The sequence below is a fragment of the Bos taurus genome, chromosome 15, assembly GCF_002263795.3.
Source record: "Bos taurus isolate L1 Dominette 01449 registration number 42190680 breed Hereford chromosome 15, ARS-UCD2.0, whole genome shotgun sequence".
Lineage (NCBI taxonomy): Eukaryota > Metazoa > Chordata > Mammalia > Artiodactyla > Bovidae > Bos > Bos taurus.
In genome coordinates, this window is record NC_037342.1 from 38465947 (window position 1) to 38483138 (window position 17192).

General features: G+C 48.7%; 1 protein-coding gene and 1 pseudogene across 1 annotated transcript in view; both read right to left on the reverse strand.

Annotated features, from left to right (window-relative positions):
- Positions 1–17192, reverse strand: part of SPON1 (spondin 1) — a 315018-nt gene that overhangs the window by 7963 nt on the left and 289863 nt on the right. The window contains 5 exon segments of the mRNA NM_174743.2: positions 1116–1298; positions 2321–2396; positions 3067–3207; positions 4156–4357; positions 12564–12628. Coding sequence (NP_777168.1) covers positions 1116–1298; positions 2321–2396; positions 3067–3207; positions 4156–4357; positions 12564–12628 — 667 coding nt within the window.
- Positions 14960–16037, reverse strand: LOC132342327 (pyruvate dehydrogenase E1 component subunit beta, mitochondrial-like; annotated as a pseudogene).

Here is a 17192-nt window from a genome sequence, read left to right on the forward strand (position 1 = left end):
AATTTGCTGCTGTATACCACCAAATAACAACGGCATAACCCAGCCGTTTTCAGAACTATCGTTACCACCTGGGAGCCACTGGAATTCCTCCCCTCTGGAGGCGATGGTTAAAGACCTCAGCTCCCAGTGTAAGCCTCAGACTGTACACCCATCCCCACCATCTCAACCCCAAGAATGAGAAAGTGCCTCCAGCATTGCTAGGGCTGTCACAACTTGCACCCTGCCTGTGCATGCAGGGTTCACTCCTGGGCACAGACAGCCGTAAGTCACTGTGCAGTGTATCCAGGAGAGCTTGTTTAAGACCGTGCCCTAGGAAGAGCCAGAAAGTGAATGACCCACCAGGGGGCAGTAAGGTCTCTTCAGTTATCCTCAGCTTGGAAGTGGTTTTCTTCCTTCTATAAACCAGCCCAGCCTACCCATTCCTTCTTACTGCCTTGTTGCGCCTCTGAGACACTTAAGATCAGAGCACAGAGTACAGATCTGTTCAGGCAGAGAGAGGATTGTACCTTGGAAGGTGGGCAGCTGGCCTTTGCACAGCAATCAGCACGTGTAGCTTCAGCCAGCATGACATGGGTGGTGCAGGTGTGTGGTTCAAGCCTGACTTTTTAAAGCCTGACCTTTGACCAGTTACAAGGAAAGAACTGCGATCAGTCCAAAGGCTCTGACGCAAGGAAGTGAGGGCTCTGACCTGGGCTGAGGCAGGCCGTGCATGGATAACAGAATTAGGGCAAGGATCTAGGTTCAGTCTTGGCCAACCTGTTCACCTGCTTCTTAAAAGAAATTGGAGGTAAGGCCCAGAAATAGGCAGCTTGCCTCCTGTAATTTGTCATGTTTACTAGCTCTTCAATAACTTGTGTCTGTTTTCTTGCATGGCTGGGGGTGGTCAGTCAATCTCAAGAATTCTTTTGATGTCATGAGACATCTGTGTTCACAGCCCTCAAGATACTGTTGGAGATGAGGGTCGCCCTGGGCAGGCAGTCCCCACTGACAGTCTAGTCAGGGTCATAGTGCCCATTGCGGGCACTGCCAGACCAGGTGGGAGAGGCCGGCATGGCCAGGTAGGACCCCCCTTCCTGAACTGCTCTCAGCCAGCTGCTGGTGGGGTGCCTCCTCACCTTCGTCGCTGCAGCCGGGGCCCATGCAGGGCTGGAAGTCCTGGGTGTCGGGGCAGGGGACGCTGAGGTCCAGCTGTGCCTTCAGCATGCGCTGCCGCATCCTCTTGCCTTTGTCGCAGGTGGAGGAGCTGCAGGCGGACCACGGGGACCAGTTGGAGTAGATGCAGGTTTCAGGGGTGTCATCTGGGAAGAGTATGTGAGATGTTTTCCCTGGGAGCCTATGGGAGCTGTGACTGGCCCTCCCCCTGGACAAGTTCACATGGGGACAAGAAAATCCCCGCTGGCTGACCAGCCTTAGGGAGGCGGGGTACTCCTGCGATGCAAGCAGCCATTCACTTCCCTTCAAAAATGATACTTTGGCATCCCACTAATACAAATCAAAGTAACCTCATAGTAAGGAAAGATTCTCCTACTGTCCCTTCTCCTCAACACCCAAACACCAGCCCTCACTTCAGCAGACAGCGTTTCCACACGGATGCAGGCATATCATGGGCAATTTGGGGAAGCGTAGGCTTTTTCTGTGTTGTTGCTCACCTTCCCAGGATCCCACACACAGTGTAATGATGAGATTAAGGATCGTCAGTGTTCACTGAGCACTTACTGTGTGCCAGCATCATTCTAAGAACTTTATCCGTCCCATCAGTTGTGGTAAGGACCACAACTCCCTAGGAGGCAGGCTCTGTTATTATCCCCATCTTACAGTTGAGGAAATGCAGCAAGGTGGGCTTCTCGCCCAGTGCCCGGGGAGGAGAGCCCAGCTCGTTCAGCTCCAGATGCTGTGAGATACTCTAAGCTGAAGCCAGGGCTGTGCCACTGCCTCCTGACTCTAGGGTCTGGCTGACTTCCCTTGTTGCGGAAGTGATTGGACCACTCCTGCCTCACAGGCTAGTGTGAGAATCATAGTGGAGAGTCATCTGAGTCCCATGAAGCCAATGCGGATGCCATTTACATGACACTTTAAAGGCCTGATAGTGTTGAATGCATATTCCAGTGTCAAGCCTTCACCATTTCCCTGATACTTTGTGCCTAGCCTTAGCCTTACTTCGATTATCTCCCAAGCAAAAATCTTTCTTAAAACAGGGATCATCAAGTCAAAGGGTTTTTCTGTGGCTTTTTAAACATGTTAGCAAATTGCTTTCCCCAAAGATAGTTTATCTTTTATTCCCAATGTATGTTGCCACCTGCAATAAAGGAAGGCAGCTTACCTTCATCTTTCTCTTCTGGAGCCAGGTCTGCTACAATATCGTCGACATTGTCGGGCACAATATTGCACTGTTCCCCCTGCAAAAGGAATTTTAGTTGGAGGGCCCTCATTAGAGAGTGGACTGTATGGGAGGAAGATGAGGGAGGATATAAAATTGAATGCCCACCCTGTGTATAAACCCTAGGCCGTGGCAGAGTTGTGGGCCAACTTTTACAATCTGACTGAAAGAAGAAATGGCAGTAAAGCCACAACTTCCCACTCCTGACCCATGGCTGTGTGCTGTGCTTAGTCGCTCAGTCGTGTCTGACTCTGCAACCCTTTGAACTATAGCCTGCCAGGCTCCTCTGTCCGTGGGGATTCTCCAGGCAAAAAACACTGGAATGGGTTGCCATGCCCTCCTCCAGGGGAATCTTCTCAAACCAAGGATTGAACCCATGCCTTCCGCATTGCAGGCAGATTATTTACCGACTGATCCACCAGGGAAGCCCATGGCAGACATTAGTAATTGATTATGGCACTTACCATGAAGCCTAGTTACCTGGAGTAAATCATTTGGTTGAGCATCACATCATTCCTCCATGTTCATTTTGCTTATTTATATCGTAGGGATAATTTGTGTCTAGAAACTCTAAGAGGCCCTGGAATACCACATCCTAAGTATACCAGGGACCCCATGATTCTAGAGCAGAAAGGGGTCCAGTCTCCTGATGGGAGGGGTCTGTGCCAGGGTGAGCTGTAACCCAGTACCTTCCGGGCGATTCTCTCGATGACAACTCTGGCTACTTGAGTGATGGATCCACCCTCTGGATCATAAAAAGGACTCTGAGGATGGTCCAGACTGGTCAGGGGTCGGATTTTCTCCTGGGGAATTGTGGGCTTGTTGGGTGACTGCAATGGAAAAAATACACAGATACAGAGTGGGAAATTAACAATTTGATATATGATCAGAACAAAAACCTTGACAGGAACTTAACAAGTACAACTGATATTTATATTTATAGAATTTGGTTCATGCCAAGTGTTATGCATGGACATTTGTGGATCTATACTTTCAAATTCTCCTGTGTACACAGTAGGACTAATCCCAGATGAAGATGCCAAGTTTCAGAGAGCCATTTCCAGCTAGGATACAGCTGAACCAGGTTGGCCTGAATCCAGAGTTCTTCCTACTAGACCAGGCATCCGTGAATGTTTATCCGCAGAGGGTCAGGTGGTAAATATTTCAGGCTTCATGGCCCATGCTGTGTCTGTTGCAATGAGTCAAATCTGTAGTGAGAAAGCAGCCCCAGACAACATGGGATCAAAATGTGTGAGGCCGGATTCCAAAGCTCCAGGTTTGGTTCCAAACCACAGTTTACCAACATCTGTTCTAGATTGTTCTACCCCTAGTTTTCTGATGGCTCCAGATTTTGATGCAGTTGGTATGCTGGCTGTATCTGAAAAATATTGACAACACGGGAGAATCCAAACTCCTTAGGCTGGCCGTCTGGAAGCCTTGGGAATATGGTCCGGCTTGATGAACATCATCTTCTTTCTGTTCCCCTTCTCTCTCTCTCTCAGCCTCTGTGCCTTTTGCCTGCCATTCCTTTGCTTATCTCTGAACCTCTCTTTAGCAGACCCCCTCCCTGTGCTCTCCTGACCATCTGGACAGGCACTTCCCAGAGCCTGAGTCACACAGCTTGTGAGTACATGATGATGGGACCCTGCGGGGCTCCCCTGCTGGACTGTGAGTTCATCTGGCTCAGAGCCTGAGCCAGCCTCACCCCTGAGGCCAGTGCCCCCAGAACAGGCCCGGGCAGGGAGGTCTGTCACTTGCCACTGCAGGCACACACACACCTCATAGGTCACCCCGCTGTCGGTGCCCGCGTCCCAGGGAATCAGGTCCTGCACCACCTTCTGGACCCAGCCGCACTCTTTGGTGCACAGATCCTCTGCGGACAGGCCCACGTTCCAGTCGGGGCTGGGGCCCATCATGGTCAGGAAGGACATCAAGTGGCGCGTCCTGTCCACTGAAAATTCAGCCGAGGGTGCTGCTCTCCTAGAAACAAATACGGAGACCGTCACTTTTGGGGCCCTGGGGGTGCATGCTCCGAGGGACATCTGGGCAGACAATGGCTAAAGGATGAGAGAGAGAGAAGGGGGATTCTTGGTCTCCATCTTTGGCCATGGCTGGTTTCTCTCTCTGAGCCCATCCATTGGCCATGCTTGGAGGGAGCCATATGCTACCTCCCTATCCAGTTTTAATGTGTCTTCAGCACTTAACTACTTGTTTATTTTCTTATTTAACTGTTTATTGACTGTCATTCCTTTCTGGAGTATAAGCTCTGGGATAGCAGGGATTCTGTCTTTCTGGCTTTATTTCCAGTGCCTGGCACAGTGTAGATGCTCAACCGATGTTACTGAATAAACGAATGAACAAGTTCTGTAAGCTGGGTGTGCACCCAGCTGCACTGGATGTGAGATGAACGTGACAGATAAAAACTGCATGTGGTGCCCCAAGCCTTTCCTTATACATTCTCAGTGATGCCTCAGAGCACACCTGGGGTAAGGACTGTTGACTCCAACCTATGGATGGGAAAGCTGAGGCTCAGAGGGTTTTATGTGACCTGTCCAAAGTCGCAAAGTGGGAGAATGGAGACCTAAGTCAATCTCAGTTCGAGGTCCGTATTCTTTTCATCATCAATTTCTAAGTTCCCCCACTTTAACTCTCTAGAGCTACATTGTGCCATCAGGGGGACATCTCCCCAGCCTGCTGCCTCATTGCCCTCCAGAGGCTGCTTAGAGCAGAGTGCTGCCCTGGCACCAGAGCTCACCCATCACCTCACAGCTGGTCCCCAGGCCGTTTCCTCCAGTGGGTGAGCAAGGACCCAGTGATAGAGCCAAAGACCTTTGGCTGATGACCCGCAAGCTATGGGAGGCAGTTCTTCAAACACCATCCCTTCATGTTCCCAAGAAGGGGTCCTAGGAGTGGCCAGAGCTGGATGAGACCAAGAAGCATGGTGGGAGAGCTGTGCTCACTCAGCGCACACTTGGTGGCACAGCTACACTATTTTCCCCTCATGACACTCCTGTGGGGTTGGAATTTATTATCTCATTTTGTAGAAAAGAAAGCACACAGAAGTTAATGAGCTCAGAGACGCAGCTGGTGAGGCCACAGTGTGAAGGCAGCTCTTCCTGACTCTCCCTCACCTCCCAGGCTGCTGATTGTGGGGAATCCTTGGCTGGGGACCAGCTCGTCTATTCGGTCTGGCTGGCAGCTGTTTGGGGCGTCCCTCTGCTGCTCTGTTTGGGACCAGCTGTTTCTGGCTGCTCTCACCTGGCCCCTGAAAGCGATGACTCCAGGCCTGGCTGGGCTTGGTGGAACTGGGTCCCTTGGGCAGGCCGGATGGGATCAGACCACGAGCAGAGCAGGTGGGAAACCTGGGTGCACACCCCACGCCACCTCTTAGAGCTGTGCATCCTTGAAATGACCAAACCTTTCTGTGCCTCAGTGTCCCAATCTGTAGAATGGGGATTCCCTCTATCATCTACCCCAAAGGGTTATTGTGAGTGTTTAGTGAAAACTCACATCCGATCCTTAGCCCAGTGCCTGGCACCTGGCAAAATGTTACTGAGTGAAGCAGCATCGAAGGGTCAGATGGAGATCAGAAAATAGAGGCCAGGCGAGGGAAGCCTTCCTGGATGCACCTCACATTCTAGCCTGATGGCAGTCTAGGTGGAGGGGAGGCACCTGAGTGGAGGAAGAGCCTGGCCTGAGCCTGGCTTTGGCATCAGGTCCCACGTGCCCTCGTCTCCGCTAGGAAAGCTCCTCTTCGGTGGAGCTCTGAGGAGGTGGATCTCCTCCTCAGAGTGTGGTCTGGGACCAGCAGCGTCGGTGTTGGAAGTTGTTGGAAATGCAAATAATTGGGCGTCACCCCAGATTTACTTAGAGACTCTGGGGAGGGGGGAGGGTAGGACCCAGCATTTTGTTTTAATAATCCTCTCAATGATTCTAATATGCCTCGAATTTGAGACTCACCGGTCTGCTCATCTTCCAAGCCTCAGTTTCTGAGTCACCTCTTCCGGGAGCTGTTCTGATCCCCTGCACTGAGGCCGGTGCCCTTGGTCTGCATTTCCACGCTCTCTGTGTAGGTCTCAGCTGTGCCCTTTGGCTGTGATCCCATCCTCACTGTTTGCTCGCCCCCACTAGACTAGGAGCCCGGCAGGCAGGAATCCCAGTGCCAGGTGTCCAGTGGGCCAGCTGAACAGGTGGACGTGTGATGATGAGCTCCGCTACTTATTAGGTTAGCTCACTCACTCTTCCAGCCTTGGTTTCCTCATGTGACATCACCCACCTGCCACCTTAAAGGAGATGCTATGTCAGGAAGCCTTTAAAGACTGCTGAAGGCCCCACTGACATAGTCTGCTATTTAGTTAGGCACAAATTGCGGGACCTCGTTTCCTTTTCCCATGTGTACATTTTCTGGCATGTAGGTCATAGCTTTGAGCAGCTTCTTTAAAGACTTGGTATCTACAAGAATTGCAGCCTGGGGAGCTGTGGTATTGCTCACTTAGGGATTAACAGGACGTGTCTGGGGTCTGCCTGGCAGAGAGCATGGGCACGTGGGCAGAGCGGGACTGCTTGGATCTCGAGCCCTCGGGAGTCCAGCAGTGCCTCAGAGGAAGGCTCCTCTTCCATTTCCATAGTGACCGACCACTGCACCTGTTACCTTCCCATCTCCCTGAGCGTGTGCCTGTGGCTCAGGCGAGTCTTTCCTATCCTGCACCCCGTGGATGATGCTACATCATGGCACCCCAAGAGGACCACAGCGGCTCTGCCCAGAGATCCAGAGCTGGAGAAACCAAACCAACATAAACCAAACCTCGCCTGACCCACCACCCTGATACTCTACCCAGCTGAAGGATGTAACCATCTGAGAACCTTCTGTGTTGTACAAGGTGTATACAAATCATTTTCTGCTAGTGCATTTGGGCCAGGTCTGTAACCTGAGTGAGGTATCCTCCAGACCTTAGTAAGTTTCAAGGGATAGGAAGTTCTGGGGCAACCAATCCCTGCACAAAACACCCGGTCATGTGGTAATTGAGTAATATGGTAAATTTGAATGTCTAAAAGTCTGGGGATGGTTTTCTAATACCTTCAGTTGCATCTGGCTTACGTGACATACTCTGGAGGAAATGTTTCCTCTCTCCCCCTCAAATTGCTTAGGTGCACCTTCCCAGAGCATGTTGAACTCACTCTTTCCTTGGAGTTTCTTCTTTCTCTCTGTTCTGGTAGGTTCCAAAAGAGGAAGGGCCATTTTTGTCCTGTTCACAGCTGTACCCCAGGGCCTGGTCTAGAACTCGGCATGCAGTAGGTTCTCCTCAAATGCTTTTTGAAATAAATGAGTTAATCTAGGAAATGAATATAGAGCTCTTGCACTTGCTTTGGCCTTCAGATCTAATTTTAAAGTTACCTCAAAGTATTTATTACTTTTATAATTAAAAATGCTGTTTAAAATAAGGAAATGATAAAAATATATGTGAGTTTTCTTTAGAAAATGCTAGATATGATTGGAATTCTTTAATTCATAATAAAAATTCTTATTCATCTTTTCTTATATTCTATGTCTTCCCATACATAGTGTTTTGTTAATTTGATCTTATTTTTTCTATCTGGGATTTACATTTTTATCACTTTTCTGGGAAAGAGAGTTGTCCTGGCCATACTATGTATCAGAATATATTATAAAGCATGATAATTAAAATGGTGTAATACTCAGGATAAGATGGACTTCCCTGGTGGTCCAGTGGTTAAGAATCTGCCTGCCAGTGTAAGGGGCACAAGTTCGATCCCTGGTCCGGGAAGATTCCTCATGCCTGTGTGCCACAACTAGAGCCCGCGGACCCGAGAGCCTGTTCTCCGTAACAAGAGAAGCCACCATGGTGAGAAGCCTGCACACGGCACACAGAGAAAGCCTGCGTGCGGCGACAAAGACACAGTGCAGCCAAAAATAAATAAATGAAATCTAAATGTAAAATAGAAAAACAGAAATATAAATCAGTGGCCCAGAGTGAAGAGTCCAGAAACTTTAGATAAGGACTCATAAACAACTGAGGGAGAGAACAGATCATGCAGCAAGTGGGGTTGGGGTAACTTAATTGCAGTTTAAAAATATATAGGAGTCACATCTTATATCACACACATCAAATTCCCCCAAACAGCAAAACCTCAGAGTTAAGTAGAAAACAACCAGATCATAGGAAAGAAGTCAAGTGTTCTGATCTGTTAGAGAAACATTAATTTTTTCAGCTTTGAAACTATAAAAGCAGTCACAAAAGTAACTAATTGAATAATATACCAACCAAAAATATCCGCATAATGGAAAGAACAATGTTGAAATAGAACGGAAGAATGATGTGCTGGCAAAAAAATGTCTCCCTCTAGTGTGACTGACAAATATTAATGTCTATAGTACAAACAGAGTTCCCAGGTGGTGCAGTGGTAAAGAATCTGCCTGCCAATGCAGGAGATGTGGGTTTGATCCCTGGGTCGGGAAGGTCCCCTGGAGAGGGGCATGGCAACCCACTCCATATTCTTGCCTGGAGAATTCCATGGACAGAGGAGCCTGGTGGGCTACAGTCTATGGGGTCGCAAAGAGTCAGACAGGACTGAGCCACTAAGCATGAGCATAGTACCTACAGAGCTAGTCTAAATCTGTGAAAACAAAACCTGACGATTCTAATAGGTAAGAAAGTTATAAACGGATAATTCATACCAGAAAAATGAAAACACAATGAAGGCATGGAAATATGTTTTGTCTTTTTACATTCAGAGAGGCAGCGTGGTGTGGGGGCGGGGGGAAAGGGGACTGGAAGAAACCTCTAGATGTGGCAGCAGCTTTGACTTCACCTCCCTTTGCAGTTACTAATCTGCAAAATGGGAGCATCCTCAGACCCACCCCAGGGCTTTTAGTGAGGAAACTGCTTATCATCATGACTGGCATTATACTGCTGCTAAGTCGCTTCAGTCGTCTCCGACACTGTGTGACCCCGTAGACGGCAGCCCACCAGGCTCCCCCGTCCCTGGGATTCTCCAGGCAAGAACACTGGAGTGGGTTGCCATTTCCTTCTCCAATGCATGAAAATGAAAAGTGAAAGTGAAGTCGCTCAGTCATGTCTGACTCTTAGCGACCCCATGGACTGCGGCCTACCAGGCTCCTCCATCCATGGGATTTTCCAGGCAAGAGTACTGGGGTGCCACTGCCTTCTCTGGGCATTATACTATGACTTGGTAAATGCGGATTTATACTATGACTTGGTAAATGCGGATTTCCTTCTCATTCAGCTTTTCTAAACAAAACTTTCAAAAACAAAATGGCAACCCACTCCAGTACTTTTGCCTGGAAAATCCCATGGATGGAGGGGCCTGGTAGGCTGCAGTCCATGGGGTCGCTAGGAGTCGGATACGACTGAGCGACTTCACTTTCACTTTTCACTTTCATGCATTGGAGAAGGAAATGGCAACCCACTCCAGTGTTCTTGCCTGGAGAATCCCAGGGACAGGGAGCCTGGTGGGCTGCCGTCTATGGGGTCGCACAGAGTCGGATACGACTAAAGCAACTTAGCAGCAGCATGGTCTTTCTATACCAATCTAGACTTACTATATCAATCTAAGTTACAGATCTGTATCAGTTAGACTCTCGCTGAAGAATTGATGCTTTCGAACTGTGGTGCTGGAGAAGACTCTTGAGAGTCCCTTGGACTGCAAGGAGATCAAACCAGTCAACCCTAAAGGAAATCAACCTTGAATACTCATTGGAAGGATTGTTGCTGAAGCTTTGATACTTGGCCATCTGATGCAAAGAGTTGACTTGTTGGAAAAGACCATGATGCTAGGAAAGATTGAAGGCAAAAGAACGGAGCGGCAGACCATGAGATAGATAGCATCACCAACTCAATGGACATGAATTTGCACAAACTCCAGGAGACACTGAAGGACAGAGGATCCTGGAGTCCATGGGGTCGCAAAGAGTCTGACCAGACTTAGCAACTGAACAACAACCATCAGTGAGACTCAAGTCACATTTTGTCCCTTTTGTTCATTTCAAATAATCTCCAATACAAAGCTTTCAAAGTTGCAGAAACTCAATCTTGACACTAGGTGGCGCCAGAGTCATTCACTAAGTTGAAGTTCTGTGTGGGTGGAGAAATGTTTCCATGAGGTTTCTACCTTGGAAAACTGTATATAACCTAGAGGCATCTAGGGTTCCAGGTCCATCTGGCCCATTTAGATCTACTGTTGGCTTCTCAGGTTCAAAGCCAGTCTTTTTTTACAATCTTGAGGAAATTAGTGGTCTTGGACAGGTTCTCCAGGAGACTGGAGGGCTCTGAAACTTCCAGCCCTGATTTGAGAGAAAGATGCGTCTGGCCCCCTGGGAACCATGACTGAAATGAGTAAGGGAGCACAGACCCTCCAGAGGCATGATTTTTGGAAAGGGTGAGGACCATGTCTCTATTTAACCTCTCATTTTTCTCGCAAACAGACCTGACTAAACACATGTTAATTAAACAGAATGGCTGGGAATAATTAAGGGGATGATTTACAGGATACATTATAAGAAAGGGAATAAAAATTATTTTTAAAAGATTCAGTAATTCCTAACAGATTAAACTGGAGGAACTGGGTGGTGAAAATTCAGCACTGATTTGAGGAAAGATGGGCATTTTCTACTCCAGTACTGGAGGAACTCATGAAGGACGTGCGTTTTGCTCAGAATTTGTCTTTCCGGTCTCTACCTGTGCTCTGGGCTGTTGGACCTGCAGCTTGATTTATTGAGCTAAACAAGTCAGCAGCTAATTTGTTCATTCGTGGCTGTCCTTTGAGAAGTGGTCCTGGGGATAAAGATGAAGATCATTGAAAAACAAGTCAGTTTTGCCGGGCAGGACCTCACAAAGTAGGTCACCCTGGCTTTCCACTGGCCCGAGGGAGGCTGGAATCCCATTAACCTCAATCGAGCAGGCTCACAAGGAGGGGCAGGGCTGTTTCTGCAAAGCAAAACTTGGCTGCATGGAGGCTTCCTAATTTGACTTCCTAATGAGATTTGGAAGAGGAAAGGGGAGACTGGGGTATGGGAAAACCAAAGGAAAATTCCTTTCCCTTAACAAGCTGGTAGCATGAGGGCAGAGGCTTTGGGAGTTTGGGGAATCAGTGTTTGCCATGGATCAATCCTGTTTCACTAGGGTCCCAGGAAGTCTGAGGGCTGGGTGAAGGGTGAAAAGGTGCCCCCAAATATTTTGTTCCAAGTTTTCAGTAAGTCTCCTCTATCTTTAAAAAAAAAAAAAAAAGGCTCCATCGATTCTTTCATCCTCCTGGATCTCCTGCCCAGTCTCTCTTCTTTCACAGCAAACTTCGCAGAAGAGCTGTCTGCACTCACTGATTCCATAACCTCACCTTCTGGTCACATTTCACCCTGTTCCAGGCTGTGTCCCCTCTCCCCATTACTCAGCAGAAAGGATTCCCAGTAAGGTCACTGATGATGTTGATAAATCCAATAGGCATTGTGCAGCTCCAACCTTCCTTAATCTCTTAGTTACCCTGGACACAGCTGGTCACTCTCTCTCTCTTTTTTTTTTTTTTGCTTGGCCACACTGCAAGGCTTGCAGGATCTTAGTTCCCCAACCAGAGGATGAACCCTCGCCCTTGGCAGTGAAAATGTAGAGTCCTAACCACTGGACCATCAGGGAATTCCCCGCTGTCTCCTTGAATGCTTTCTTTCCTTGGTTTCCCTGATACTGAGCTTCCTTCCCTAATCTCCTTGCTACTCTGTTTTTGCTTCCTTTGCAGGCAAGTCCTCCTCAGCAGTCAATGTTAGAGCTCCCTTGGGACTCCGTTCCAAGCCCCGGACTCTCATTCTCCGGCTCTCTCTGTCATCCATGTGCTTGGTGTTGATCGTTTCCCACGCCTTGGTGACCCTCAATTTTATATCTCAGTGCAGAATTCTCCCCCTGATGTCTTGTAGTTAACTGTGTTAACACCTCCAATGTCTGGGTACTCTGTGGTGTTCAAGCCATGGGGGACACAGATACCAAGCCCGCATTCCCCAAGGAGTGGAAATACTTGATACTCTACCCATGGGCAGTGGGCGGTGCACCTCACCTAAGAGGCAGTACCGACTTGTATGACATGACTGGCATGTGGTGGCCAGTAGGTGGGCAGCTCCAAGTACAAGGCCAGGACCGGGGCTGGACAGGGTGTTGCTACTTACACATTGAGAGGCTGCCAGGCTGGCCACTGAGCTTTGGCTTTGATGACGGTGAGGACCTCGTCGCTCTGTAAAAAAGGACCACAGGTATTTAGTGAGGAGAGCTGGGCTCAGGGAAAAAGATGGCTTTAACATGGTGACGTTGTCCACCCCACACCCTTACCTGCTGCAGAGGCTCTACCTACCCAGGTGTGGAGACAGCCTGCTCCAGGGTGGGGGCACCCTGGAGTCTTGGCGGTCCTGTGAGGTGGGGCTATGTCCAGGGTGCCTGGTGTGTGCTGAACACCAACGGTCCCACTGAGCCACACCTGAGGTTTCCATCTCAGACCCTTCCCCTTGGGAGCCAGGCTCTGACCTGCCCTCTGGCGGGGATGGCCAGGCTGGAGGGCAGCTCATGCTCTCCACGTCCAGGCGCTGACGGGTCTGCTCCAGCCACACCTAACCTCGAGGAGCGTCACCCCCACGGCCTCCCTTGCCGTCGAGACTATACACACTGGAACAGACTCCCTTGGACAAGGAGGGCGAAGAGAAGCCTGAGCCCCACGCTCCTGGGCCACTCATGTTATCCTGCTCTATTTTGCTTTGGGCAGTGTGTAGGGCACTCTTAAAGCTTGAGAACCTAAGAGAATTTTTTGAAGAAGAATCTGATAATTAACATTGGGAAGGAGAGCCTTCATCACCAACATGAGGGAGAAAAATCAGAATGTTGTTAATCTTGCTTAGCTTTGCTTCAAGGTTGGTTTGGGTTTTTATTTCAATAACACATTGGGGCTGAGGGTTTCCATATGCTTTTCAAAGAGTAAGTATCCACAGGTGCCCAAATTCAGCTCTGGTAGGGGTTTCCCCAGAGCAGATTCAGCTGATCCCAGAGCCTGCCTTCCCCCAGCCTGGGCCCAGCAGCGCTCAGACAGCACCGTCCATGCTCCACAGAAAAGCCCAGGATGTTACCAGCAGGGACAGGAAGAGCTTTGATGCCGACTGAACGGTCTCTGAATTTCAGGAGGGCGGAGACTAGCTGCTCTGGCCCACGGCTCTGCCTCAGTCCTTGGAGTTGTTCCTGGCAGTAGGTACCTAGCACATATTTGGGATGAATTGGTGAACTTCTCCTTAGTTGGTGGGTACGTTGCCCAGAAAATCCCACAGCCCCAAGGAAACTATATACAATGAGGAGGTCAGAGGTGCCTCCAGGCTCAGGCCCAAAGATTATAAAGAACCTCTGGTTTGGAGCACCTAGTCTATAGCCAGGGAAGGATGGGAGGGTGGGAGATGCCTTAGAGGGGACAGTAACTCAGCTTGGCTTGGGCACCCACTGGGTGGGTGAGGCCCCCAGGGTACCCCCTCTCCCCAGAAGCTCAAAGCCTACTCCAAGCTCAAGCTTCCCTGGTTGGGGGCGGGTCCCGCTTTTGGTCAGAAGAAACACTCTGTGGATATATAAACATCCCCACACTCACAGGTCTGCAGGGAGAGCATTTCCAAGTTCCAACAGAGCGTGTGACACTTCTCCTGGGAGATTGTTTTATTTGTTGACACTGTATCCCTCACTCACTCCTAAGACACATATGCTGAGTGACCAAGGGAAACTGCCCGACGTGAAGTCACGTGTGAGAGGTGACCTGTCTCCTGAAAGCCCAAGCTGGACCCTGTGATCGAGGTTTCCTCGATCATACAAGGTATGCTCAGCTCATACGTGTCCCACACTGAATTCTTTAGCTGCCCCCAGAATACGGCTGTTTCTCCAGCAGCCCCACTGAGCACATCCCCAAGCTGCCTGCATCTCTCCACCTCTCACCCCCTCACAGCTGCCAGGCTCCAAGATCCACTGTGTTCACAGTCTTAGCCTCTCTTAAGTCCTTCCATGGTCTCCTCACTGGTTGCCCTGGCTCCAGCATCTTCTTACTTTTCCCCAGACCACCCTCCACATTGGTGCAAAACTGACCACATTCATTGCCTGCCTAAACCCCACAACAGTTCCCCATAACTTCCATGCTGACTTCCTTTTTCTTTTAAAAGTACGAATTCCTTTATTCCTCATCACAACAGTCTAACAGTAAATGTAGGTTGTATGCTTTTATTTTTACATTTAAGTTATCCTTTTTAGGATATATCTTTCATCAGGACTCTGCCGCATTTAAACCTTGTCCTTCTAGTGAGAGGGTAAAATTGTATATGAATCTTATTCAGAGAACTTGGCTGCTTGTAGCAGACTAAAAGAGCATGGAACTTAGGCAGGAGAGTGGAGAGCTTTTCCACAAACACATTTAAACTTCTTCCCAGTACAAAAACATCCACTGTTGCTTTTAGAGATAATTTTACAAATCAGAAGGTCTTACAGGATAGTCCAGCTGAAGTGTCAGCAAGTATTTTAAGTAAATCCCAATGACCTGAAATTCAAGTCCAGACTAGATATTTAGTGTTTTCTTTATTGCAGATATGAAGTCTTTAACCTGAGGTACAGAGTTGTCTTCTAGAATCTTCTAGAATCTGTCTTCTAGGGACCTCAGTGGCGGTGACACGAGCTGTAGGAGCATCCAGGAAATTGAACACAGGACCCTCCATCACCCTGGCACAGATTGCAGCTCCTACTGCCAACTGTGACCAGCCTCCTTCCACAATAACAAGGTGACTGGTCTGCATGACATTGGTTTCTCTTGTTTCAATGTCCATCGGTCTGATGGTCTGCAGATGTATCAGCTCATATTCAAGTCCCTCTTTAGATAGCACTGCTGAGCTTCTAAGCAGTGGCTGACAGGTCTTGCATGAGAAGCTATGGTTGCACGTGTACCCTGCCTTTCCAGTTTGGCTTTTCCTATAGGGATCAGATAATCTTTTGACTGTGCTCCTGGGGAAGTTCAAAAGGAACTTTATACATCAGTTCCCCTCCAGCACCACCACTGGACTTACCCTGAATGGCAGATTTAATAAGTCCTTTTGCATCCTCTGAATTCCAGGGACTGATCACCTTCAAGCCTGGGAGGTGCTCATACCAGGCAGCAAAGCACTGGGAGTGTTGGGCAGCTACGCCTGTGGGGGCGCCACTGGGCGCCCTGAAGACTAAGGGCACTGGCTGAAGGCCTCCTGATGCGTAACAGGTCTTGGTAGCTGAGTTTATAACCTGGTAAATGGCTTGCATAGAGAAACTGAAGAGCATAAATTCACAAATGGGCCTTAACCCAGCCAGAACTGCACCTACAGCAATTCCAGCAAAACCCGACTCAGATAACTGGAGTATCTATGATCCTCTTATCTCCATATTCTTCTCACAGGCCTCGACTAACCCCATCGTACAGGGCAACTTCTTCCCCAAGTAGAAATAGCTCCCAGCTCTTTCCGTCTCCTCCTCCATACCTTGATTTATAGCCTCATGAACTGTCGCCTGCACTGTGGCCAGTGTGGTCTGGGGGAACCCCTCCTCAGCAGACCAGAGACCTGCTCAAGGAGTCTCCGCACCAACCCAGCAACCATGGCCATCCTGACCATGTCCTCTGCCTGCTGCCGAAACCACAGGGATTTCTTAATTCCCAAGTTTCGCCTACATGGCCTGCATCATCTAGTTTTTTCCTTTGATTTTTAATTTCAGAATAATACATGCTTTTTGTGGGAAAATTTAGCATCACAGAAGCACAGTGTAAATGCTGAGCTCTCCACTCTAGCATCTATCCTGCCTTCTGCCACCTCCCTCTCCAGCATGTTACAGTGTGGTACATATCATCCCAGATCTTTTACTATACTTAGGTACAACACGCGTGTGTGTGTGCATGAACATTAGATATGACCTTCCCACGAAAACTGCATCATATTGAAATCTCATTCTGCACCATGATTTTTACATTTTCCCCTTACTATCATATCATGAAAAACTTTCCTTGTCGGTACCTATGGCATCAGAGCTTTCCTTTTGTTGATTTTGAGAGTGTTTGAGATTCTCAAATTAGGGTAAGCCAGGTCAAGACTAAGAAAAAGGAAATCCAAGCATGAGATCCAAGTTATGAGATACTGTCTGATGACAGTCCTTTTGCCCTTGAAGAAATACTTTACTAAAAAAAGTAGGGACTTTCCTGGTGGTGCAGTGGATAAGAATCTGCCTGCCCGTGCAGGGGACTTGGGTTTGATCCCTGATCTGGGAAGATCCCACACGCTGCGGAGCAACTAAGCCCACGCTCTACAACTGCTAAACCTGTGTGTTCCAGGGCCCACAGGCTACCACAGCCGAAGCTCTCACTCCTGTAGCCTGTGCTCTGCAGCAAGAAGCCGCCACAGTGAGAAGCCTGAGCACTGCCACGATGAGTAGCCCTCGCTCCCACAACGAGAGAAAGCCCACATGCAGTAAGGAAGACCCAGTGCAACCAAATAAATAAAAATAGTAATAAAAAAAAGTCAATGTGGGTGGAGTTAAGGGGCCACTAGGTTAGCTGGCTGGCCCTGCAGACATACCTCGTATTACAACGAAACCTTGGTTGTCAAATTGCAACTAATGACATTGATTTTGCCTTTGTAGTATATAACTCAGAAATTGTCGAGGCTCTCCATTAGTGTTTATTTATGGTACTGGCATTCTATCTGTACCTTTTAGAGCCATGGAGGCTCCAAGGATGGTTGTCCATGGGTGCAGGCCTTAGAACAGCTTCTTCCTGT